General features: G+C 38.0%; 2 protein-coding genes, 1 long non-coding RNA gene, 4 other non-coding genes and 1 pseudogene across 7 annotated transcripts; 6 read left to right on the top strand and 2 right to left on the bottom strand.

Moving 5' to 3' along the window:
- Positions 1 to 12,295: 12,295 nt before the first annotated feature.
- Positions 12,296 to 15,883, bottom strand: LOC122325493 (ribonuclease H1-like). Its single transcript, XM_043220532.1, has 8 exons — positions 15,713 to 15,883; positions 15,410 to 15,629; positions 14,673 to 14,865; positions 14,434 to 14,533; positions 14,283 to 14,337; positions 14,089 to 14,173; positions 13,295 to 13,419; positions 12,296 to 12,620 (listed from the first exon to the last, which is right to left on the bottom strand). The coding sequence occupies exons 1-8, from the start codon at positions 15,841 to 15,843 to the stop codon at positions 12,534 to 12,536; spliced, it is 996 nt and encodes a 331-aa protein (XP_043076467.1). The 5' UTR covers positions 15,844 to 15,883; the 3' UTR covers positions 12,296 to 12,533.
- Positions 15,884 to 16,632: 749 nt separating this feature from the next.
- On the top strand, positions 16,633 to 19,907 carry LOC122325442 (40S ribosomal protein S7). Its single transcript, XM_043220492.1, has 7 exons — positions 16,633 to 16,706; positions 17,209 to 17,292; positions 17,373 to 17,444; positions 17,852 to 17,995; positions 18,819 to 18,883; positions 19,305 to 19,455; positions 19,796 to 19,907. The coding sequence occupies exons 2-7, from the start codon at positions 17,218 to 17,220 to the stop codon at positions 19,871 to 19,873; spliced, it is 585 nt and encodes a 194-aa protein (XP_043076427.1). The 5' UTR covers positions 16,633 to 16,706; positions 17,209 to 17,217; the 3' UTR covers positions 19,874 to 19,907.
- On the top strand, positions 17,536 to 17,756 carry LOC122325613. Its single transcript, XR_006247352.1, has one exon. It is a non-coding gene; the product is annotated as a small nucleolar RNA SNORA73 family (small nucleolar RNA).
- On the bottom strand, positions 18,476 to 19,716 carry LOC122325444. Its single transcript, XR_006247300.1, has 2 exons — positions 19,658 to 19,716; positions 18,476 to 18,646 (listed from the first exon to the last, which is right to left on the bottom strand). It is a non-coding gene; the product is annotated as an uncharacterized LOC122325444 (long non-coding RNA).
- LOC122325622 lies at positions 18,481 to 18,701 on the top strand. Its single transcript, XR_006247361.1, has one exon. It is a non-coding gene; the product is annotated as a small nucleolar RNA SNORA73 family (small nucleolar RNA).
- Positions 18,992 to 19,212, top strand: LOC122325617. Its single transcript, XR_006247356.1, has one exon. It is a non-coding gene; the product is annotated as a small nucleolar RNA SNORA73 family (small nucleolar RNA).
- LOC122325611 lies at positions 19,492 to 19,712 on the top strand. Its single transcript, XR_006247350.1, has one exon. It is a non-coding gene; the product is annotated as a small nucleolar RNA SNORA73 family (small nucleolar RNA).
- Positions 19,908 to 21,179: 1,272 nt separating the features above from the next.
- On the top strand, positions 21,180 to 25,543 carry LOC122324638 (annotated as a pseudogene).
- The last annotated feature ends 1,228 nt before the right edge of the window (positions 25,544 to 26,771 follow it).

Raw genomic sequence — 26,771 nt, 5'->3', positions numbered from 1 at the left:
TTGTTCATCTTTGGAAAACAAATTAAGACATTTTTGATGAAAACCGAGAGCTTTCTAACCCTGCATGGAAATTAAAAAGAATTAGCATGTTTAAGACCAATGAACTTCGCTAAAATACTTGCATCAGTCGAGTTGTGCATATTTATGTCACACTGTGCATATTTATTAAATATATTTAAATAATGCATATATATATATATATATATATATATATATATATATATATATATATATATATATATATATATAAGAAAAATAGGTTATGTTTATATTTAATAACAATATAATAAAAGTATATACATGTGTGTGTCTATATATATATATATATATATATATATATATATATATATATATATATATATACACAATTATATACACACATACACAAATAATAAATACAAACAGTACACCTACATATATTATGTAAACAATAACTTTTATTTTGGATGCAATTAATCGCGATTAATCATTTAATAGCACTATATAGTATATGATATATACATGATATATATATATATATATATATGATGTATACATTTACACACCTACACATGTACACATATAGCTTATATAATGATCATAAATAAAAACATTTAACCACTCTACTGTTGCTACTGTTCCACTACCATCGGTGACAAGTAATATATACATAGCATGAGACAACCTAATTTACTACTATTATTAACCATGTAATATACCTGCGGGGGGTTGGGGTTCAAGCACTTTTAAGGCATTTAAACGCATATGATGAAAAAGCCATCCACTTAGGAAAAGACCAACAGACTGACATGCAAAGTATCCAAACATGGTGCATTTAATCATATTTAACCATTATCTACACTTAAAGTATGTCTATTGGAAAGTTGCTTAATAGTCAACGAGAAATTGGAAATAGATAACAATTAAAAAAACTCTTTTTCACTTACAAGAATTACTGGAATAAGGAAATATATGTCTTAAAAAAAAATAGCATGCTATACTGCCCTAGTTGTTTGCCCACAAGCTTGGTGCAGTTGTGCTGTAGAAGTCCATGCTCCAGCGAGATAGAAAATGAGGCACAACAAACCCTCTGACTCATCTCATAGAACAGAAACAATATTCTTTCCCTCTCTTTGCATCTTCCCTGCTGCACAGCTAGATGTGGGCCAAGATCAGCCTCATTTTCTCTCTTTCTTCCCTCCATCTATCGCTGCATGTCAGGACTGCTCTGAGACCCAGCCCCACAGCAGGGAGACATTCCTTCACAACTGATGGACTGATAATGGTGCCCCCTCTCTGTTCACTTGACCGGACATGGTTGGCCCTCACTGTCGCTCCCTCTCTTTTTTTCTGTCGCACATATACACACGCACACACACTCACATCTCCACGAAAAGCACCCGTTCATTCAGGTTGATGCCGTCAGAGGAGGATCTCAGGGGAAGCTAATTAAGTTGAAGGCAGGCCCTGCTGTCTGCTGATGAGCTGCAGAGACTCAGACTAGCCAGCATCTGAGTTCTCATAACTTGCCTGTATTATCTACAGCACTGCCTTCATATAGTTTGGTTCTGCCTGTCAAGAGATTACTGTCTGTCGTTTATGCATAACTGGCTAGGAGTGGAAGATTAGGAAGAAAGTGAGAGAGTGTGCGAGAAAGAGAAAAGATGGATAAATCAGTCTGAGAGCTGGATTTGAGAAATCAGATGGTAGACAGGGGGCACCGTTGAGCATTTCAGCATCATCTTAATCAGTTGGAAATTAATGCACACCTAATAATACCTGGGTTGTTTCTGAAATTGTATGCTTATTTAGCACAACATTTGAGCAGACAAGCATTTGTGACGGTGTCCAAAACCACAGTGGACATTATCATTTCAGTCTCATAATGCACCTCAATAATAACGTGGCTAAACAATATATGCACTGTGAGACCGTATTAGTGCAGTAATAATGGAAATACTGAATGACGATGATACAGTTCAGGTGAAAAGCATTTATTACCATTCCCTCACCTAAGAAGTAAATGCCATGCTACTACTCATAACAACACTGACTGGCTGATGGAACCACAAGAACAATAAAAAACAATGAAAAATAAAAAAACATATACTATATTATAATAGAATATAAGCTAGATAAATGTCTGTATTTAAGTGTAAGTACATTGCAATTGCAAGTCACTTTGGGTAAAAGCATCTGCAAAATTCCTAATTGTGAATAGCCATCTATTTAAGGTCTTGTCTTTAATTTAAAAATATTGTCATGAATCATGAATAAGAATAAAGATACACTAAAATGACCCAACTACTATTAGTAATGAAACAGGAAATAGAGAAGATTAAATAACAAACAAACAAAAACACAAAACAAAGTTTTATTGATAAGGGGATAGATTCTACAGAAAGATAAGTGTTAAGGAGATCTACCCAATCAGAGACCACTTCATCGGTGACATAGTTCCTGATCTTACAATTTGATGTTTGCTTAATTGTGTTTATGCAAAAATGTAAGTCTATATACTTCTTTGAGATATTTAATATAGTTATCCAGCCATATTACAGCATTATGTTTTCCTCTTCAGATTTCTCTGAATTCATGCTGATGTGGTTACGTCTTTGCTTTATTCTTTAGCTATGCATCATAGCTTTGGTGCAACACTTAGTTAATAAGTGTTTAGATATTGTTTAGAATATTCTCTGTAATCCCATTCATGTACATCGATGACTATAATCGACTCTGAAAATTGCTAATCCCACTTACACATGTAAATACAGTTCAATTAAAGTTAAATTTAAGCATTAACTAATAGTATTAGTTGAAATATATAATTGTAAAATGTCATTTATTTGTTTCTTTCAGACCGCACACAGTAAAGTCACTATGTTCTGAATCCTGTGCCGACTATGAGGTACTATATTCTATGCAACCAACTGAATCAGTTATAATAAGCCCTGTGCAGCATTCACATGTAGAGGAAGAGGAGCCACAACAAAGTACAAGGAAAGAAAAGCCTAGGATATTATTCTCTGATTGTAGTGACTTTCCCCTTTCAAGCTCATATGGTTAATGCGCAGAAGCAGTAGCTAAAGAGGAGCATTTTCTAGAAGTGGATGAGTCTCCATTCACATCTGTTAGACACAGGAAGGAGGTTCAAGACTTGAAAAAGGAGAATATCCAACTACGTGAAGCTCTGATGGTCCTTAAAGATGAAATTAGGCAGTTACAGACCTTCACAACGATATGCAGAATTTAATGGTGCTGCGCAGTCAGCCCACAAGTACCTCAACCACAGCAAATGAGAGCACCTCCAGTGCCATTCCAATATTATGCAGCAGCACCAAGTCTACCAACCTACTTCACGCAGAGTTCCATCCAGGGCGAATTCTTTTAAGCCAGGTGCAGATCTATACGCCCTCGAGTCAAGATACCAGACATCTACTGGTCATACTGTGCCATACTCTTCTCCTACGAGGCGGCCTCAGAGCCCTGTGTGTCTAGAGACTTCATACAGGGGCCCACAACCAATGATACCATGTTTCACCCATCGAGATCCCAGCGAGTTTGCTCGTTTAAAGTTGGCCCTTGACAATCTGCTTCCTGTCAATTCTTTTAGATCATCTGAAGTTTGAAGAGGCACATCTAATTGCAGACTCATTTCTTAATTTCTATAGGCCATACACAAACATTATGACTGCTTAGCCTGTTTAGCCTGTAGACTTGGCCAGGTTTGCCCTTCAAATAAAAGCTCTTGTTCCTCATTCTGGGGCAGTCTACACTCTGCTGGATTTAGCAGAGTGGCTCATGTTTGAATCCTGGTGCCAAGACAGTAAGGATCTAAATCAAATGAGCAGAGATGTATAATGGTGCCACAAAGATCAGGCCTAGTAATAAAGTCCAGACCTGCCACTGTTCTTCATAAAGCTGATCAAACTCCTGATACAGCTACATGGTTACTATCATCATGTTCTAACCCAGCCAAGAGACCTGAACAGAGTAGAGTGTTGTCCCTATACTGTAATAGTACAAAACACGTCCTAAGTCATCTTTTAGAAACTCAATAAAGAGGACACAATGAAATGGATCAATGATAATAACAGTTGCAGGAAATATTTAGAGAAATATTGCACCAATCACCATCTTGTGTAATGAGAAACATCTTAAAAGTCCTTCATGAACTGAACGACCAATCACAGACAGAAGGCACTTGGTGAGTTCCACAAATGAAACCCTGTACCTGGACAGGCCTGAAGGTTCTAAACATGCTCTGCTGAAAGTGATCCCTGTTGTCCTACAACACAAGAACCAAACCCTAAACACCCATGCAGTGCTCAATGATGGATTTGAAAGAACCATGCTACTTTAACTACGACTTAAGGGATGGACAGAGGACCTAGCATTAAGAACAATTTGTTGAGATGTCAAGAAACTCATTGGGGCTCTGTACCCTTTAGGGTATGCACAACATCACAGCCTTAACGGAGCTCCAGAACGCCTTTACTTCTGAGAACACAAGTCTGGCTGAGCACTCCTACCTCATTACAATAGAAATATCAACACCTGAAAGGGATTCCACTACAGCTACTTCACAAGGCATGTCCCCTTCTTCTAATAAGAGCCAACCATCCCCACCTGATTAAACAAATTGAGCCTGTGCGTATTGGGCCCCCAGGAGAATTCTTGAGAATTCTGGCTATGTAGTTAATCTCCCCATGGACTCTGTGACCACTGGAGAAGAATCATGCTTTATTGTCCACCACATGGTTAGGCATAATGGTAAAAATCATGTGGTGTTCAGCTGCTTCTTTGAACACAAGGGTCAAAATCTGAACCACTACCTACTTGCTGGACATGCACTTGGCCCATGCCCTTTTGGACGTACTGTTGCATTTCAGGGAGCATGCATGTGCAATAAGTGGAGATATAAAGGGAATCATTTCATTAGGTTCGCCTACTGCCTCTGCTTTGTCTGGTGTGATGTGTTGAACCCAGCACCCCTCCCAGTCTTTATAAGTGGCATGTGCTGCCCTTAGGTACAACCTGCAGCTCCTGCTGTGCAATCTATGCTGTACAGTGCCACACATTGGACAACACGCAACCAGATGACATCCTCAGATCAACAGTTGAAAACTGAGCTTTGGCTATCACATGACAAAGTCAAACCCCAAGAATCAACACAACTCCGTGAATACATTTTTAGACACTGTTTAGCGTATTCTCTACAATCCTGTTCATGTACGTTGATGACTCTGCATTTATAATAGAATCTGAAAATTGCAAATCCCTATTATACATGCAAATATATAATCTAAAGGGTAATTTAAGCATTGCAACTAATAACAACTTGTTATTATATCACTGTAATATGTTATTTGTTTATTTCAGACCACCTATATAACAGTAAAGTCACTATATTCTGAATCCTGTGGCATGTTCTGTACTGACACCCTGGGGTAAGCACAAATTTTCTAACCAGCACATACAGTACCAACATTCCTACAAAATGATTCAAAACATCAGCAGCTAAATAGCCAAAATAAATAAATAAACACTTTCATAATCCTGGACAAAGTCAGAACATGAAGTGTCATCTGATAATAGATTAAATATATCTCGTTTTGAAGATCCTCTCTTTTTGAAGGAGTCAACAAGTTTCAACTTTTGGCTCTGTTGAAAAAAAGCTCTCATCCTCTTCGCTTCTGCATTGCGAATGAGAAAAAGGGAAAAATATGGTGATGGTGCGGAAAGGCTCCCTTAGCTTTTGTTCGCAAGAGCACTCTTCCTCACTCGCTCTCATTTTACACTCATATCATGCTGTTCTCAGCAGCATCCAGATTGACTGTTGTTTTTCTATAGTGACTCCAATTAAGCGAGCCACACATTTTAACCATTTAAAAAGACGTCACTGATCATGTGATTCCCAATTGCTGGCTTTTTAAAATCTCAGAAAGACAGAAAAGCAGCACCAGAGATCCCCTATTAACTACTTGAATGCTTCATACTTGCAGCTGTGCTCTCCTCGTCTCTTTCATACTAATTTCACATCTACTGTATATCATCACTATACTGCAAAATTTAAAATGCACAGTTTATTGAAGAGCAATACGTGCCTTGGATCTGATTCTCAAACGGAATTTATCTTCTATGATGGGTATATATGGATATGTCAAAATCAAACATAGCTGCTAGTAATGCACAAGATATTATAAAACGTTCTGCTAGAGTACATTTAACATATCTGTCTGTTTCCTGTTTTCCATATACAACTCTATCGTTTCCACATATTTCCACCTCAGAGTACTTAATACATTTTTGTATAAAATTATATTTTACTATAAAAGTATACAATGTCACCTTTTTTAGGAGATGCATGCATTATCTGAAAGCTGATAAATAAGCTTTCCATTGATGTATGGTTTGTTACGTTAGAACAATATTTGGCTGAGATTCAACTATTTAAAAATCTGGAATTTGAGGGTGCCACATAAATAAATAAATAAATAAATAAATGAAAAAGTGAAAATCAAAGAGTCTTTAGCAATCCTTTTTATATAATGATTTTTAGCATTAAAGAAAAATCAATAATTTTGACCCATACCACGTATTGGTAACTGCTACAAAAACAACCATGTAATATATGACTATATACAGAGAAATAGTCTCTGTAATGAGAAAAAGTTTAAATAATAATTGCAATTCAAAAAGAAAAAGACGCAATAAAATGTGTCACCAGTAGAACTAAAACCATTCTAATTATGTACATTGATAGGCCTATAATAAAGTATTGCGTCATAAATCAGATGCTTGATAATATAAAATAAAATAAAAATAATTCACAACTGAGTCATTTCCCCCTGAGTATTTAAATATCTGTTGCATTTTGTCAATGCTTCCTGTCCAACAGATCTCTTTGCTGTTTTCACATCCTCCAACTATGTATTCTGAGCCCTCTAACATTTTAAATCTTACACTCTCATCTTTTTTCATGTTTTTGCACGCTTCCTCTGCTCTATCTGGCTGTTCGCTCTCTCTCTCTCTCTCTCTTTTCTGCTAATACCCCGGTGCTCAGCAGGGCCCTGCGCCCCACAGTGTGTCTGCCTGCATCTCACGCTCATTAAGATTAAACATGGGACTCTACCAGTGCACAGGCAGAGCTGTGGGCATGGAGGTAACCCAGGTTCACGAGCTGATTGTGGCAATTATGATTTTATTTTCTAAAGCCCCTCAGGTGCCAGGGGAGGAACATGAGCGTGATTCAGTGTTTAATACAATCCTGTGTTCCTCATGCAAATTTACATGTCCCACTCCTAACAAGTGGGTTAAAAATAAGCTGTTTTGCCTCAGTAAATGCTGTTTGCTTTATACATATAAACTTCAGCGAATTACAAAGCTTAGGTTCAGATGGAAAAGCTACAAATAAATAGACCTATTCCGTCATTATACATAATTTTAAGTCAACAGAGAAGGCTAAGTCTCTTTGGTTTTCCTTGGGAATTTCAAGGCTTTTAGGTGAAGATATTTTGAAGAATGTCTTTGTTTGAAGAATGTCACTGTTTTTTCCACACAATGAAAGTCAGTGGGGTTCAAATCATTGCAGAAAAACATTGAAACGTGGAAAAAAAAAAAGTTCCACAGAAGAAAGTAAGTCATAAAGGTTTGGAACAACAATGAAGGGGGGTAAATATGAGCCAAATATTTTCTGTTTTTGTGAACTATCCTTCAAGGACGTTATTAATGGTTTTAATGTTTGTTACACAACTTAAATTATGCAGTCAGATCTCAAACATGAGTTTTGAAACCATTGTGTTCTTTTAAAAGTAATGGTCCTTGCACAATGGGTCCGAAATTTTTGTATGAGGTTTTCGGGTTCTTTTGAATTGGTCATACTTTCCTAACAAAATGCTTGATATGGGTGCAAAAGAAGCAGAATAAAACCGAACCTCCCCCGAATATCTTTATGATGGAGGAAAGTTTCGGAGGCAGTGTGTAAACGTGACTGACACAGCGTTAGGGTCGTATTTATTTTTTAACGTACAAAAATTTCAGACTGTGCAATGACCTTAATCTGCTAACAAGTTGCTACATAAGCACAACTGCTACCACAGTAAAGTGAGCTTTCTGTGTTTTCTGAGCCAGAATTCTATGAACCAGAATGTCTATATTCTAAAAAAATTAAAAAAAAATTCCTAAGGGAAATTCCAATAACTTATTCTCTTCTGGGTTTTAGGCCTGCAAACTGAACAAGTTTACGAGAATGCAATGTCTATACAAGCCCGTGCTGGTGCATTTTTGTGCTTGAAAAAGGGACGTTATAATGCCGCACCATCTCAGTGATCTTGCGTTAGGCTGTCGGCACAATCTGCCTCCCTTCACAGACAACTCGCTCTTCATTATGCATCTAGAGAGAGAGGGGGGTCTCGTCTCTGTAATAATATCTCATGCTTGGTTAGAAGCCTGCTGCATAATTAGAGGCGGGAAAACTGATGGATGGGGGAGCAGGGTGGTGTGATGCTGAGCGGTGTGACCCCGCTGACCTTGTTATCATTATGGGTGGCAGGGTTGACCAGTCCAGCCCCTGCTTCAGCAAGCAGCTGTTGCCTTTAATGGCATCATTTGCTCTTCACCTTGTCACCCTCTCTACCTTTCTCTCACTAACTCTCTTTCTGTCTCTTCCTCTCTGTGGTATCTCGTCTCACGGTCAAGGGCGGTTGAGAGCATGCCAAATCTGACTGGCAGCCTCATCAAGGTGAGGATTCAGATGGTCATCTATATACAGAACCACCAAGTGTGGATGATTCTTCTGGAAATCTTTAAAAAAATTCTACAAACATATACAAAACTATATGTGCATTTACAAATACATTACTTCCTACATGACTAGAAAATATGATTCCACCATAAATTAGATACAGAGGTCCCAAATAAAGAAAGAAAGAAAAAAAAAAAAAACAGTAAGAACTTTAGAAAGAAAAATACAGAAAGACAAAAATATGCAAAGTAAGAAAGAAAATACTATGGAAAGAAAACAAAAAACAAAACAAGAAAATGGGGGGAAAACCTGAAAAACAAAAGTAGACAAAACAAAACAGGAAAAGAAAAGGGAATATTTCCAAGAAAGAAAGAGAAATATAAAGTATAAAGAAAAAAATGAAGAAAAAAAAGACAAAAGAAAAAAACAAATCTACGGAAAGCCAGCAAGCTAGAAATAAAGAAAGAAAGGAAGGAAATACAGAAACACAAAAATACAGAAAGTAAAAACTGGAAAGAAAGAAAAAGAAAAAGAACTAAAAGAGAAACTACAGAAAGCAAGAAAGACAAAAGAAATACAAAAGAAAGATGCAAAAGAAAGAAAGACTTTCTTAATGATCTAACAACTCTTTGTGCAAGTAAGGGTGACGGAGACACAGATGTTTCTTTTGTTTTTCTCCTTACAAATGCTGAAAATATTGCTCGGTAGCTACTTGACAAATGTATCATTAAAAATCCAGCACGGCTGGCTCACTTTGGTTACGTGTGTGAGGAGGTGTTGCGACCGCCTCATCAGCGAGCACGTGATGGGGAACTTCAGCTTTAAGAGAATGAATCTCCTGCTGTGGGATTAAATTGAGTTCTCTGGTAGCTTGATGAGTCAGTCTCATACGCACACAGTCTGAGGCAGCCTGAAGGCCAGGCGACACGACAGACTCTCCTGAGCTCACTGATTTAAGTGGCAGTTCAGAGCACGCCATCTGCACTATTTGGGTCAAGGACTTTGTGTTTTCGATGCGCATTTAAGACGATGCGGTGCTTATTAAACTCTGGCTATGGCGGTATCTCAGTGTAGTGTGGATTTTGGAGAGCTCCTAAGCAGGTGTACTGTCTGAGAGATAGGGAGGGTGGAGTGAGAGAGAACGAGAATGAAAGCTGCAGAGTGCCGCAGTGCTGGAGCTCACCTTGTCAAGCCCCCTCTCTGCGGGCAGGCCTTGCCCTTGCAAACAGCAGACCACCAGGCGGGTGTCTCAGACATGCAGAAGTGGAGATGCTGGCCTATTAAAAGAAGAGTTTTGGTTTAGTGCGAATTCAAACATTAGCATTTAAGGCATCATATTGATAACAGGTATTTATGATTTAGACAATTCCTATAGTGTTGCATTTAAAAATAAAAGTAAATGTGACCCTAATTCTGTTTAAATGTTTGCATTATTAGAACCATAAAGTTTTTTTTTTATGTTTTGTAGTTTATAGTGGGAAAATGGGATATCATCGACAATTTTCATTTCAGGGTGGAGTAACCCTTTAAGAAAAGGAGGGAATGGTGGAAAATAATTCTTCTGCAATCACCATTATGTCAGCAATGCTGTTGTTTAACTTGTAGTTAAGTTGCTTGTCTTTACTGTACCCTTCGAGGAAGCCATGTCGCTCTGAAGCGGCTTCCGTCACGAGCAAACCGCTGTAGTTCGCTCCATATGTTTACTTCTCTCGGCACGCGTTTTTTTTTCTCCCTTCCACTATTTCGCAGCCTCTGATTCCGGCAGCTTCAAAGACCAACAAAATAAACACAAACGCAAACTTCTCTCTTCGCATTAGCGCATCACAACAACAAAGCGGCGAGGGTTTCTGACAGAATCTTCTCTGTCTTTATCGCAAGAGATATCAAACAGTCAGACTAGTTCTGAGGCAGCAGTTAGTTAGGCTGATGCCGTTCCAGACAGCTGTCATGGAAACAGATGTCTGTTCGGTTACAAGCTGCAGCTTTGCTCCCGTGGTAACGGCTTGCCGGTGCCTTTGATTGTGCCTCGCTGTGCCTGCTCCGAATGTGGCTTCCATTGAAGTCCCTGCACAAAGAGGCCTCATCGTGTGATTGTTGGATTCATTAGTGGAAATTCCCCTACACTTCCTTCCAGATTTGAGGCCCGAGTCAGCTGTGACATGGTTTTTGAAGAGAGCAGAGACCAGATGTGCTGTAATGATGGGGTGTTTTTGGTGTGCCTCCTCCTTCCCTTAATCTCCAACAAATTATCACCGTGTTTGATTATCAAACAGCCTTCAGATGAGTTCTAAACGTTACCAGTTGGAACGACTAACTTCCATCAATATTACAAAATGAGCTAATCTCCGTTCCCCATTAGGCTCGAGGATAAGGTTTCATGTTCAGGACCAAAAGTAAGGCTTGCGAGGAGACAATCTGCCATACAAGGTAGGCTCAAGAAACCTAAAGCCGTGAAAGGTTACAAGCACTAAATCCTCCTTGTTTTGACCAGGCAAGGACAATTGGAGTCTCCCGACCTATAACTGTTGACCGCACATCCCGCTCTGAAGGTCTTGGATCTCAGCGGGAATTCAGAGGAGCTGAGCTCTGCGAGCGAAGGTCAGGACGGACCGCGCTGAGGCCCTAGTGTTGAGATTCTCACCTCTGTTTATTTCATGAAAGAGAAGGTGCCTTCACTCCTCCTCAGCCTGCTGTGCAGCTTATCTGTATTTAAGACAACACTCAAGGCATCTGTCTAGACGCAGGCTTAAAGCAAAGAAATGGCCATGACTGTTATATAGCTTGAGAAACTACAGCACTTAGAGAACTTCGGAAACAATGAACATTGCCAACAGGTCAAGGCTCTCCCTATTCTCACTACATAATGAAAATTCTGTCAGAATTTAGTAACCCTGTTGTTTGTAAACTTTTATGACCTTCTCTTTCCTCTTTGGTATTTTGATGAGACTTGTGGTCAAAAAAAACATCTGGCTTTAAGCAAGTAAATAAATAAAGATCTTGTTTTGTGATTTTGAACAACAACAGTTTTTGGGGAAAAAAATATTCCTTAAATGTCTCCTTGAAACCTGTTTAAATCAAGGTTTAAATATTAACTGGATAAAGCACATTGGATGAAGTTTTCCTCAGCTATGATGCTGAAGAACACTGAAAACAAACAAACAAAAAAAACCCACTAAAACTAAATTCGAATATATCAATTTGGATAAAATAACAGGTGAAAATGGGTAATAACAGGACTAGATCTTTGTAAAGATAAAACCTGTATTATACTCTTAGATTTTCAGCGTGAACTGCAGTGACATCTGCTGTTTATACTGAGGCATTTCAGCACTGGTGCATTTCAGAGCTATGGCCATTTTTTGACTGCAAACACCTTGCTGAAAACGAGAGCAAGATGATGCATTCAGAGATAAAGAATCAATAATACATTACAGTGGGAGAATATTAGCCAGGTTGGAGACTTACATCAGTACGCTCACTACAATTATTTTTGTCACTTATAATGCATCAAAAAACATTTTAAGTGCTTATATTTCTGAGAGATGGGAAAATAAGCACCAGCAGTCAATCTCAGGAACAATATATATGACAATTTAATTGACAGAACAATCAAAAAAACATTTTAGATAAGCACTGCTCTTCAGAAAAGAAGAAATCTTGTTTCGAGTGTTGTTTGGAACATTACAACACTAGCCAAAAAAAGCAAAAAAAAATAAATAAAAGCACATTGAGTGTAAACAAACTACAACATCATCCTACACACCTAAAACAAAATGTAGCATTATAAAATTAATGTGACAACCGTGGACTAACACAAGGGCTTTGCTGCTCCCTCTCTGGACAGCCTGTCTGCTTCCTCATTGCCTGTAAAGCCAGCATGACCTGGAATGTGCATCTAGAAATGAACAATAAGAGACATGGTACATTTCTTCATTTGTAGTGATTTAACTCGCCATTTAATGCATTTGTTTAATTACTCATAGCATAATACCGAGCATGTATGAGAACATCCAAAAGTGAGTAGTAAAGTTCTGACATTGGAGACGTGGTCCTTAAAGGTCCAATTTCTTCAAAAAGCTAAATATTAATGTGAATATGAAACTTTACATATTCACATTTATTAAGTGTACAGCAATACACAAGTGCTATATGCCTCATTCATATGTCTTAATTTCGCCAAGTTCTGGTATAGTCTACAATATATGAATATTAGATTTAATACTTGGACACTGATTTAATATTGTTGCAGAAGTGCAGTATATTCACTATCCTACAAGCAAAAAGGAGTTAAAGATTACTTCCAGACTATACAATGGCTATAAAAATCACATTAATACTTAACTCTCTCCATCCTTAATCACCAGAATCAACAAAAATTATGCAGATATGCAAGACATCTCTCTTTGTGTGCGTTTTATAAAAAAAAATGATAGGGTGAAAGTCTGCAGCTGCTCATTTACAGCCCAAACAGAATGTTTACACACGAAGGATGGGACATAATGCTTGAAATGCTCAAATTGATGAGCAGATGCCCTATTGTACATTACTGTGAGTACAGATAAAACATACCCATACAACATCAAGTTTTGCATTTAGTTCATCCAACTTTTGGAAGTCATCCTTGTTGACAATGGCCCCACCACCTTTAAGCCTCCAGCCATTAGACTTCCAAGTCTTAACCCAACTTGTAATGCCTTTGGAAAGCCAAAAAAAATATATAAAAAAAAATAACAGTGCACAAAAACTCAAAATAAGTTAAGTTATGAGAGTGCGTGAGTGTATAATGTGCATATATATATATATGCAATATATATATGCAAGTACACACATGCACATATTTGTGTATAATACTTGCTTGACAACACTAATACGTGCAATTAATCAAATTTGTTTATCAAGCAAATCTTGTCAGTAAAGTCACTTTCTCGATTAGTAGTAAATCACCATTCAGATTTCACCTGATTTACTACACAGAGCTGTAGTTCAACGACAAGTTGGGCAATTTCGCCTTCATAATTGCGAACGAACCACTTTCGATTTTAAATGCGATACTGCCTAGCTTGTCAGTGATCTATGGCTCTGTGTAGTAAAGGCTGAAAACAGATGATTTCAATTTACTAATCAATCAAGAAAGTGGCTTTACTGACGAGATGTGCATGAAATTTTACATTAACATATTCATAAATATACAGTAATCAACATTTGAAGTGGATCAAAACCTTTTAAAGTTGTCCTAAAACCAAAATGCGTTCCTGTCTTAGGACAGCTTTTTTGACCCACTTCAAATGTTGACTGCTATATATTTTACATACACATACATGTATGTGTGCAAGCATTTGAACAAGAAAGCAGGGAGCACATACCATTAATGGTAAACTTGCTGTCTGTGTATAGCACAACCTTTTTAATATTCTTTTCACTGGCTTGCTCGAGTGCCTTGCAAGCAGCCTGTGAAGAAATGTTTAATGATACCGTTATCAAAGGACAAAGGACATGTATAATGATAAAAGGGTATAAGAAGAAGAAGCACGGTTTGTGAACATCTAACTGTTCTTACCTGCAGTTCTGCTCTTTGGTTGGTCTGTCTTCCTGAAAGCCTCTCAGCCACATTACTGACAAAGTATTCAAAATAATTAAAGTCCACCTTAACACTTATACAATTGTGAACATTTTAAAAGAAAGAGGAAGCTATTAATCAGATAACTTACAGTGGATGATCACGGCCCCAATATACACCGATTCCTGCACGTGCTCCTACTTTCCCATTGGCTGAGCAGCAGCCATCAGTGTATACTACTACAGCATCACCTGTAACAAATACAAAACGTTACACTAATGTTTAATGCAATGAGGTTTTACCATAGAAAACTGTTTATTTTATAAAACCAACAATATAGTTAGCTTAATACATACATAATATATATTAGACCATATATGTAACAATTACCCATATATGTAAATCCATCACTACTGGCTGCGGCTGCAGCTGTCTTTGGCTGTGGGACCTCAATAAGTTTCACTCGCTTTGGATAAGAAGGTCCCTCATTATCACCATCATCACAGTCCTCATATGTCCTTTTATTTCCAAGAGGAACAGCCATTGAGGCATCAGGCACATTTCTAGAAGGCAGGACCTCATACTGCATCCTTAAATGGAAACAAATGTCAGTGTTCATCACTTGCATTACAGTACGTATTAGCAGCAATTCCTGCTGTGACATGACTTGTTACAATCCATCTATAATCATTTTAAACAGCATTCCATCAATTCCTTTTTCATTAGAGTGAAGTCTGATTTTATAACCTTGTATTAATTAAGAGACCACGATGAATGATTCATTAGTTATAGCCAGGGTCATTTAGAAAACTAGTGAAAGAAAAAGGTGAAACGAAATTGTGACCAGTTATAGGACGTAGGGCAGAGACAAGCAGAGTAAGCCGTTTCTGTTCTTACATTAGCTGTCCAATACTATTAAAGTAATATCAACTAAACTTCTAGAACATACAGATATGTTCCAGATAAAAAGTATGCAGCATATTAAGGGCAAAAACTAAAATATCTTAGAGCATGTCCTACAGCTGTCTGCCTGTCTCTCTCAATTTATTGGTAAAAGACAAAAATAAAGCACTAATTTGCTTTATCAATTTATAGTTTGCATAATCTTAATCCTGCGCTTTTCTTTACACGCCTGGAAAAACCTGATGATCCCTAACATGCTGGATGTTTATAAGGGAGGTATATGGTACATCTGCCATCCTAAAAAAAGCTTTTAAATGACCTTTTTGTTCTCCAAACGACGACGCAGCTGACTGGCTCCTCACAAAGGCCCAAGCGTCCTGTTCAGAAGCGAACTTCTTAAAAATCGCGGAGGGAAACTTATCCACCTGGTGTTTGCATTCCTCCCTTTAGGAGAGAACTCGCAGTCAACCAATACGATGCAAAACGCGCTCACATTTACAAAGAATACATATCGTATAGTTGCTCACCATGTTTGGTATACTCCCGGTCTAAATCCCGCCCTTACAGCGTAGAAAAAGTTTCCTTTCTTGCCCATTTCTTCTGCGGCGTCACAGAAAACCCTGCGTACAACATTAAACAACACAGGCAGTCTTAACATAGTCTCTGCTTAGAGCAGAGTACCGTTAAACACGACTGTGTTCTTTGAGTGGTGGCATTTTTAAAAGCCAATGGCCACAAAAACAATCTGACAAAGACGAAATCTTTCACTAAATATTTGTGGGTTCAATATTTGGACTGTAGTTCGCAAAACCTTCGCTGCATATGTAAGTTACCGACTGCCTCTACGTTAGCGGTCAGCTGACCAAACGCTTCTTCCTGTTTGCTTTTTCAATCCTGTTCACAGAGCGTTACTGCCATCAACTGAAGAGGAGTGCAGTAATAATAATAATAATAATAATAAAATGAGAGCATTGAGTCAGAGTGCTTCGATCATATTTAATACTGCGGCGTTTTAAAGAAAGACGTTTCATTTAGTGAGACCATACAGCTCGATTCATCAACATATGATTCTTATGAACCGAATCTTTTAAGTAACACCGCGCGACCAACGTAGTCCAAAGGAATGAGTAGTACGAATCGGATCTTTTAGTGAATCAATCAAACAAAGGTTTGTTTGCGAACGAATGCCTCTTTTTTGAACATGGGATCTTCTATCATAGAACTCTTTGATCGGTAAAACGTCTTAAATACAATCAACATATTAAATACGTTATTTTAAATTTCTTCATACATTGCAAGTCAGTATTTTTAAGTCCTGACTACCCAAAAGATTTTATGGTATTTTAAACGCGAATTAAAAATGCTTTTATTCCTTTACGCGACACGTGAGTAAAAGAGCGGGTGCGTGGCGCCCCTAGCGTCCCTGGATGTTAATTACATCTCCCATAATGCAACACACCAACTCTCTTTTACCGGCCTCTCGCGAGAATACGGCCTCTTCCCAGGCCGTCGTTGAAAGAGGTGAGACCGCTGAATGTGCCCAGCTAAAGATATATCGAATTAAAATGTCTGAAAAAAGTCATATTTATGTCCGCGAAAGAAATTTATGTTATGTATAGACAGGGATGCGTTAGATGCCAGTGCATTAGAAAGTGGATGGCTGTTTCAGAAATAGAAATGTGAATAGTTAAGATGTGTTAGCAGACGTGTATTACTACAGTATTACTGGGCCCATGTGCTCCTCTGAGGTCGTTTAAAATGCTTGTGTAGTAAAATTATTGTATCTCGATGGCCCATATTTATGGTACAGTTAAGATTGTAATGTAAATATAGTAATTTTATACCAGCTAGTGGTGCTAACGAAATGCTAAGAACATGTTTGGAGTTAGCCGAAATAGTATGCTCAATGATAACCTAGCTGGTGATTACTTAAGCACAGTTAAATTTATGATAATAAAGTCGGAGATAGAAAACTTAATGAAGTCCTGAGTTATTTATTCTATAAAATCTGTTTGTGTTTCAGACACAGGCCATGTTCAGTACCAGCGCGAAAATAGTGAAGCAGAATGGCGAAAAGCCAGATGAGTTTGAGTCTGGCATTTCCCAGGTATAATGTGATCATATCTTTTTGAAATGTGATTGTGTGTCTGGAGCCTCTAACGACGAGCTGTTGTCTGTCTGATACAGGCTCTTCTTGAGCTGGAGATGAACTCTGATTTGAAGGCTCAGTTGAGGGAGCTTCACATCACTGCTGCTAAGGTAAAAGCCCTGCTGGTTCACTTCAAATGACTGGCATCCCATCAGTAGATCAACTATAGCTGAATGAGAAGTAGCTGTTTGAACTTGACAACCAACGTGGACATCCTGTGAGATGGCGCTCATGTGGCTCTGTCCTTGTGGCGTAAGGGAGCGCAGCACTTCGGTGCCATGACGTACATTCCCGTTCCACGACGTTGGAAAACAAGCTTGTCCCCGGCCCATGGCTGATGTGGATGGCGTTCTGTATATTCCTACACCTTCCCAGAGCCCTTTGGGCCGTTACTGGGGAGGTAAACCATGCAGTGCACATGCCCGTAACTGTACTGATGTATGTTCATTCAGGTGTATGAATGTATTCATGTACTTGTTTGCTTGCGATGTAAAATTTAGTATTGTTTTCTTCTCAGGAAATCGAGGTTGGTGGTAGCAGGAAAGCCATCATCATCTTTGTGCCAGTGCCCCAGCTGAAGTCCTTCCAGAAGATCCAGGTGAGGCTTGTACGTGAGCTGGAGAAGAAATTCAGCGGCAAGCATGTGGTGTTCATCGCACAGGTAAGGCTGGTTCTTTCTGAACATGTTTTTAATGTTTGGCTGCTGTTTTGTTATTCCTCGAGGTGGTATTTTTAAATGCGTAAAATCCTATTTCAAACTAACGTTTAGTCTGTTAGCGTTGAGATTACAGATTATGCAAGTGTTCCTACACTTGAGGCATTTACTTAGAGCAGGTATGCACAATTTAAAAATAGATCAATCTAGTTCAATAGTTTAGTCATATTTCCCTGATATGCACTTTTAAAAAAAACTTAACCATTGGATTGGACAACTAAAATTGCTCTGTGTATACATGACGCATTTGAAAGGACAATTTTAAAATTTAGAGAGCACTAAATGGTAAAGTTCCTGAATTGTGCACACCTGTGAAAATTGGACTTTAAAAAAATTGTCCCATCACATATTGCAGACATATTAAACTGTAATTTATTTATTTAAAAAAAAACTCTTGATTTAAAGATTTCTGCAAGCTTTTTTTTATTTCTCCAACGTGGACATCCTGTGAGATGGCGCTCATGTGGCTCTGTCCTTGTGGCGTAAGGGAGCGCAGCACTTCGGTGCCATGACGTACATTCCCGTTCCACGACGTTGGAAAACAAGCTTGTCCCCGGCCCATGGCTGGTGTGGATGGCGTTCTGTATATTCCTACACCTTCCCAGAGCCCTTTGGGCCAAGCATTGGGAGGTAAACCATGCAGTGCACATGCTTTTAGAACCACAATGATGTGACTTTTTTTTTTTTTTTTTTTTTTTTTTTTTTTTTAATGGGGTGCTGTACGATTTGCATGCTGACCATCAATAATTATTTTGATCTTGTCTTCCAGAGAAGAATCCTGCCTAAGCCCACTAGGAAAAGCCGCACAAAAAACAAGCAGAAGCGCCCCAGGAGGTAAATTCGTCTTGTTGCATTTTGGAAGCCGTGTTTGCGCGTCAGGGTTAGTAGTGCTTTTTTTCCAGTGTGAATGTGCCTACCATAGCAGTATTAGCATATCTAAAACCAACGTGGACATCCTGTGAGATGGCGCTCATGTGGCTCTGTCCTTGTGGCGTAAGGGAGCGCAGCACTTCGGTGCCATGACGTACATTCCCGTTCCATGACGTTGGATAACAAGCTTGTCCCCGGCCCATGGCTGGTGTGGATGGCGTTCTGTATATTCCTACACCTTCCCAGAGCCCTTTGGGCCATAACTGGGGAGGTAAACCATGCAGTGCACAGCCAAAACGGTTATATTAAAGATGCTTAATATTTGGGTCACATGAAGTTCTGTTTAGTGGTGAAGTTAACCCACTTAACCCGTTTTCCCTTTCAGCCGAACTCTGACTAACGTGCATGATGCTATCCTCGAAGACCTTGTCTTCCCCAGCGAGATTGTTGGCAAAAGGATTCGCGTGAAACTGGACAGCAGCAGGCTCATCAAGGTCCACCTCGACAAGGCACAGCAAAACAATGTTGAACACAAAGTGAGTGTGTTTTTTTTTTTTTTTTTTTTAAATTACCCAACGTGGACATCCTGTGAGATGGCGCTCATGTGGCTCTGTCCTTGTGGCGTAAGGGAGCGCAGCACTTCGGTGCCATGACGTACATTCCCGTTCCACGACGTTGGATAACAAGCTTGTCCCCGGCCCATGGCTGGTGTGGATGGCGTTCTGTATATTCCTACACCTTCCCAGAGCCCTTTGGGCCGTTACTGGGGAGGTAAACCATGCAGTGCACATTAATTGTCAGAGTGGGACTGCCTCTTTTTTTTTTTTTTTTTAACTGGACATTTAAGTAACCAAGCTAATCTGGGTTTTGTTTCAGGTTGAGACCTTCTCTGGTGTCTACAAGAAGCTCACAGGAAAAGATGTGATATTTGAATTCCCGGAGTTCCAACTGTAAAGTGCAGATGACAAAATAAATTTGTTTACTGTCATGGTTCCTGTCTTTTTTTTTTTTTTTTTTTTTTTTTTTTTACTTTTTACCAAGCTCATAAATGTATTGCAGCAGAAAGACATGTTCTGAAAAGGTATGAGGTCATAGCAATCCTTTTATTCATGTGCGTTTATTGTGCAGCTGATTGAGTGTGAAAACGGTATGCAAGTTAATCTATTGTTGAACTGGTAAGGGCCACAGTCCACGCCAAACACAACGGGCTGGTTTTGTAGAACTGATTGACATCAATTTGTAAATCAAGCTGAAACTTCTTTTCTTGGGTTTTGTGCAGTAGACTTAAGCAAATGATATAACTTCATTCTCTATCCTTTTAACGTTATGTGAAACAACACTAACTCATGTGAATGTGGGTGCACTGATGAAGAAAGCTCACCCAAAAAAATGATAAATCTCATTTACTAAAGTAATTCCAAACCGTATAATTTTTTTGTTCTGATCAACACAAAGGAAGATTGAGACATTTGTAACCATTGATTTTCGATTTGTTGAAGTCAATGGTGACCCAAAACCTGGTTGAAAACATTTTTTTGCAAAATATTTTCGTTTGTTTGCCAAAACAAAGAAATTTGTGCAGTTTTGGAACTACTAGAGGGTGAGTAAACGACAATTATCATTTTGGGTGAACTGTTCCTTTAAGGGCGGTGTAAACAGGTTGCTGACCCCTTTAAGTATACAACTGTTGGTCTATAACCTGTGGTAGTTGTAGTCCTCTAATCTTAAAGTAAGAGTCTGATGGTAAAGAAATGGCCCATCCATTGGGGCCTGTTTAATAAAACAAGTATACTTAAAAAAAAAAAAAAAAAAGGGGTTTTAGTTATTCTGACTTATTCTGATTTGATTAGGTTCAAAATAAGACTACATGAAATAAGCCTGGTTTGCTTGGTAAACTTATTTGGTTTCATGAATCTGAGATCAGTTGCATAAACTAAGACTCTTTAGCTTTTTTTCAGTTATGAAAAGGCAGAATTGTCTTTATTTTGGAGGACTTCTTGGCAAGTCTCAATGGTGGCTAAGTTTATGCAACTGGTCGAAGGCGCTGCAGAAGGCGCTGTTTTTCCAGAGCCTCACTGAACTTGGAAAAAGAATAAAAGATTAGTAGTAGTAATGTAGCATTAGTACATTTTTTCATAGAAACCATACACTACACTCCCGTATGTTACTTTCAAACGCCCCACGATCGTGTTTTGAGATCACTCTGCTCTCATAATATTCAACGTAAAAGTTGTTGATCAAGATAGCGGACTTCGCTCTCTTCAGGAGTTTGTTTAGGAGAGGGTAGTTAAATATTATATACTCAACCTATTATATCGCGCAGAGTGAGCGATTCTCTCTACAATTTTCTGTGTGGGTTCTTCTTACAGTAAACAAAGGCTAAATTTAATTGGCGTAAAAAGTTCAAATCCAATCACAACAAACATGGCAAACCGACCAGTTCAGAAGGAGACCGGCAATCAACCACACTTCCTACAGTTCAACAACCTCGCATGCGAAACTGCTGGAGGAAAGGTAAAAAAACGAAGCATATGAAATATATTAATATCTCACAATATAATTGTAGACAGACTGCGTTTGCTCAAAGAAATGGACGAACAAACTCCTAACGTTATCATTAAAGGTGATTTTTGCGACGGACGAGTGGTTTGCTCCTGCTAGAAATCTTTTAAAGGTTAGTCTTTCACATGTTCACCATTTTCTAGCATTATTTTGTATTTATTATGATGATCTGAAACTTTTAAGAGAGACCCTCCAGTATTCATAGCCTCTCGTTTACCGAATATGGAAAGTGGATGGATGGCTGGGAAACCAGGAGGAAAAGAATTCCAGGTATACGTCCGCTTGCACAAATCAAAGCGAGTTCACTGCAGAACTGGAAAATAGGGCTCTGTGCGTTACTCATTTCTCTCTAATGAGCTCTAGTTCCACTGAGCCTGGATGAATTAGAGCAGAATAGCTGCAGGCTGCTTCCTTCTCTCATCCATCCAATCTCTATGAAGATCTGTAAAATGAACGCATGAGAGAAAGATGTACTGCAATACTGAGACGCTTCCTCATCTGATCAGGCTTTCAGGGCATGTTTTGTAATCTCAAAGAGTGCTCAGTCTGTACTTACAACAGATTTCGGTGATCTCATGAAAGATGCATCTTGTCTCTCATCTTGTGTTAAAGGTCACGACTGGTGCATCATTCAGTTAGGAGTTCCAGGAATTATTCATGGCTTTGATGTGGACACATCTTTCTTCACGGGGAACTATGCACCATACACCTCCATTCAAGCTGCGTGCCTCGGTGGATATCAATGGCCGCAACCTTTAAGAACCAAAGTATAAGGTTACCTTCATTATATCTAATGTGTGTCACGTTTAAATCAGATCCGATGCCGTCGTTCACTCTTGAAGGAGATCGTACAGGCATGGCAGCTTCCCAAGCCAGTTTGAAGCTGTGGCACAGGTGTAAACCATCATCCAGTGCGCTAGATGTTTTTTAATATGCATAATCTCCTGTCTGTGTTTCTGAGGGAACTCATTCTGAATTTATGTTGGACAGCTAAACTCAGACAGCTGGGAGGAGCTTGTCCCGATGACAAAGCAGAAGCCGGGTACTCTGAATCATGCCACAACTATATGAATGTCACCTACCCACACAGAGTTACCCATATCCGCCTTTAACATATATCCAGGTAATACACCATGAATCATTCAGTGCAATTTTTATTAAAATGACAAAACAGAGAATGTGATCATTCATAATAAAAAAATGGCCCGGGAGAGATGTTACTGCGGAGCAGCATCTTAGAGAGCCATTTGTTTTGTAAAATGAATACAAATGAGGGGGTTGTAAAATGAAATAAAATATTAACATTTTATTTATATACCAGTTAAACACTGGTACTATATGTATTCCCCTTTTTTATTTACTTATTTTTCTTAGTGGATGATTTCTTTGCCTAAGGTGCTTAGACAAATCTTTTGACAAATTGTTGAAACAGTTGTAGCTTTGATTTAAAGCTGAAGTGCATGATTTCTGTGCCACAAGCCACCGCAGTTAGTCCTGGCCTAAGCCAACACTAAAGAGTGCAACACATTCTTTCAGTTACCTTGCTTCGGAGGAATTTTTTGCATAGGAATTAAAAAATAAAGTCTTTGTTAAAGTGTTATAAGCCATGAACCAAATAGGTAAGCTATGATGTGAATCACAAGATTACAAACAGAAACAAACAAAAAATAAAATACTTGAAAAAAACTCTAGATATTATATATATATATATATATTAGTTCCTGAACAATACCTTTTTCGATCATAATTTCTATTCATTTCCAAAGATTTAGCTTCAAGCTGTCTGCCACGATTGCACTTCTGCCTCAGAGAAAATAATATTTTCCGCAACTTTACATGACCAAAACACATATTAGACGGCAATCTGTAGAGATTACAAACTCTCAAAGTTAGTTTTAAGTGAGCTTTGAGTAGATGCAGAATATAAATCTTATTTATTGTCTTATGTAGCATAATGCTAATGTGCATGAATGGTCACGTAACATGCAGCATGTGCATTTTACATTTTAAAATGTTTTTAAGATATGATAACATATAAAAACTAATATGTATAAAACTTTTTATTTTATTTTAACTAATGTGACGTATGTCATGTTGCCTTTGTTGTCTTGGTAACATCCTAGCTAAAGATAATGAGGAAATTACATTGTACACACACACACACATATATATATATATATATATATATATATATATATATATATATATATATATATATATATATATATATGTCATAATTCTCTGATCGGTAGAAATTTCTTTTCAGAAAAATATATACTATAGATTAACAACATTGTAACAAAAATTTTTTCCTAGAAAATCAACGTACTGTTTCCTACCTTGTTGCCTCAGCATGTTACCACAACTGTTTTAACCTAGAAACACTGGAAAAAAGCGTTTTAACATTAAAATGACACCTTAGCTTTAAATGTTTTATTGATGTTTGTCAGATGGCGGTATTGCGAGGCTGAAAGTTTATGGTATAGGGAAGAAGGACTGGTCCACTGTGTCTAGTCAAGACCTAGTGGATCTTGTTTCCCTGCTCAATGGAGGTGTATGCGTAGGCTACAGCGATGCCCACTTTGGTCACCCACGCAATATGATTGGTGAGTGATTTAAAAAAACATTTTTTTGGACTGACAAGTTGAAAAATATCTTCGAGAGGCACTATGACTATTGTGCCAAAAGAAGCATCTAAAATGCAGATCACTTTTACAGACTTTTCCAATCAGGCATATCATAAAAACTCTGTCTGGACTGTTTCCCAGAATTCATTTTTAATAACTTCCTGAGAGAATACTACACATCGCTTCCCAACAAATAAGTTATGGTCTGTTTAATGACTGTTTGGAGAAGATTATGGAATAACATGAGAGATTTTGAGATCTAGATCAGTACTTTGTGATTGTCTGATTGTGTGTTTCTCTGTAGGTCTAGGGAGGGCTGACAACATGGGTGATGGGTGGGAGACAGCCAGACGCCTGGATCGGCCCAAAGTTTTAAAGGTAAAAGCAGCCTTTTCATTTTTGAAAACATCACAAATATATATTATATTTGTATGTTATATTATATGTTATATTTCACACTGATCCCATATATTGGTTTTCAGGTGGATGAGAAAGGCATATTACAGGTGCCGGGTTTTGAGTGGGCTATTCTCAGACTCGGACATCCTGGCCTCATAAGCAGAATTGAGGTAGACACCAACCATTTTAAAGGTAAGAAAAATAATATGTTTTTTTTTTTCAGATATGTAGAATTTTTTGGTTAAAAGGTTTTGCATTTGAGTATCTGTATGGACGCCTGGTCCCGCAACAGAGTAGCAAATAAAAAGGATGTTGTTAGATAGTTTAAAATAAGAAATAAAGTCGCAATTGCAAGAAACAATGATTCGATTTGAAATACACTTTGAAACATGTGATACTGTTTAAAAGCATAAGAGACTTTTTATCAACCGTTTTCCTTAGGAAATTTTCCAGACTCCTGCAAGATTGAAGCCTGCTGTTTGACCCCAGATGAGGAGAACAGCTTCATTCGTAACCAGTGGCGTTCTGAAAAAACCCCGGAGTGGAGAATTCTTCTTCCTCCTCAAAAGTACGACTTGCCCATCTGATAATTTTATTTGACTTTATCTTCAACTGTATTGCTTTTTGTTCTGTGTAAATGTGATTACAATCTTCTTCATCTAGTTGAAGGCACACCACAGGCATTTGTTTTCTGGTGAGTCTGTGGTGCAGTGTGGGCCTGTGACTCATGTGCGTCTGGTCATAGCTCCCGACGGAGGGGTCAGCAGACTCAGACTCTGGGGTCGACTGGTCTCCAACAACACATCTCGCCCTCAGCAAATCTCCAAACTGTAATGCCATCAACACACGGTTACAGAAGAATGAAGGTCATTCAGTGTGATTCGAAATATTAACACAATAAGGTTAATAACACTAAAGATTGAGAACATACTATATACAATACATCATCTGATAGGCTTTGCTGTGGTACAGTATACAAACGAATTATTGTCAAGGCTAATGTTTCAGAAAACACCAATAAAATACTCTCAAAATAGCCTTCATTTTGTTTGCCTTTCATATTGCTAAATATGACATTTTAGATTTAAGACATTTTAAATATAAATAAAAAATAAAAATAGTTTTGAAAAGACATATGTAATACGTATTGTATCTGTCTACTAGTGTTAATACGAATGTTTGCCTGAATCAATTTATATTTATACTATTTTCATGTTTGAAATGTTTGCATGCATCATAAAACCCTTCTGAAAAATAGAATTATAATAATAACAATTATTGTCGTTATTAATATTAAAATAATTATAAAAATAATATTCATATATCTCTCTCTCTCTCTCTCTATATATATATATATATATAAAATTATTTTATAATATTTTTCTAATCTTTAATGCTGTCAACTAAAGCGTTATATTATAAAAGGAACAACAGTTTATTATTAGTTTAAAAAACATCATGCCTGCTGTGTGTATATCCCTCTTTGATGGGCAGTATTTTCTCAAATATTTTGGTGATATTTTTCTAATACAGGACAATGCATCAACAGGTCTTTGATTTCAAAAATAAGTCAAGAAATGAATTGGCGCTAATCTCTATTTACATGCAGTTGACATTCTTTTGACGTTTCTTCCACTACGTGCTTATCCCCTGGAACAGTCGAGGTGAGAAAAGAAGGTGGGATTTTGACATTCAATGACATGTTTCAAATTTGCTGGCATTTACTCTGTGCAATTGCACTGATAGCTTCTGCAGATGCAGAGATTTTCCAGTGAGCTGTTTTTTTGCCCAATCATTTTGTCATGTTTCTCCTCAGATTAAGGCAGCAGTCCATAGCAAGACAAATTGTGTCGGCACGGTGGAGAAAGATTCTGCAGGAGTCATGTGCTATCAGGTCAGGCCTTCTGTGCAGTTATGAAGCCCCAGCCGTATAAAATACAGTCCTTGGCCCTCGTTCATGGAGAAGAAATCTCGATGTAAATTGTTCATGAAACCATTAGAATGCAAACTGTTGCATTAAATCACCTTTACGAGCTGTTCACATTCTGTTTGTGTTTCATGAATGAGACATTTATCCTAAGTGAATCTGAAAGTAGTAGATGTCACTGTTTTTACGAAAAATAACACATTAGTCACATTAACTAAGATTTCAGTTTCCAATTACATATCTAAATCAGAATAAGCCCATTTTAAAACCGCAAAAATGAATATGCATATTGTGCCCACAGTTCTAGATGTCCTTGAAAAGCCTGACATGTGGAGAC

The sequence above is a fragment of the Puntigrus tetrazona genome, chromosome 20, assembly GCF_018831695.1.
Source record: "Puntigrus tetrazona isolate hp1 chromosome 20, ASM1883169v1, whole genome shotgun sequence".
NCBI lineage: Eukaryota > Metazoa > Chordata > Actinopteri > Cypriniformes > Cyprinidae > Puntigrus > Puntigrus tetrazona.
The sequence above is the reverse complement of the archived record's forward strand: the minus strand, read 5'-3'. Positions and strand labels throughout refer to the sequence as shown.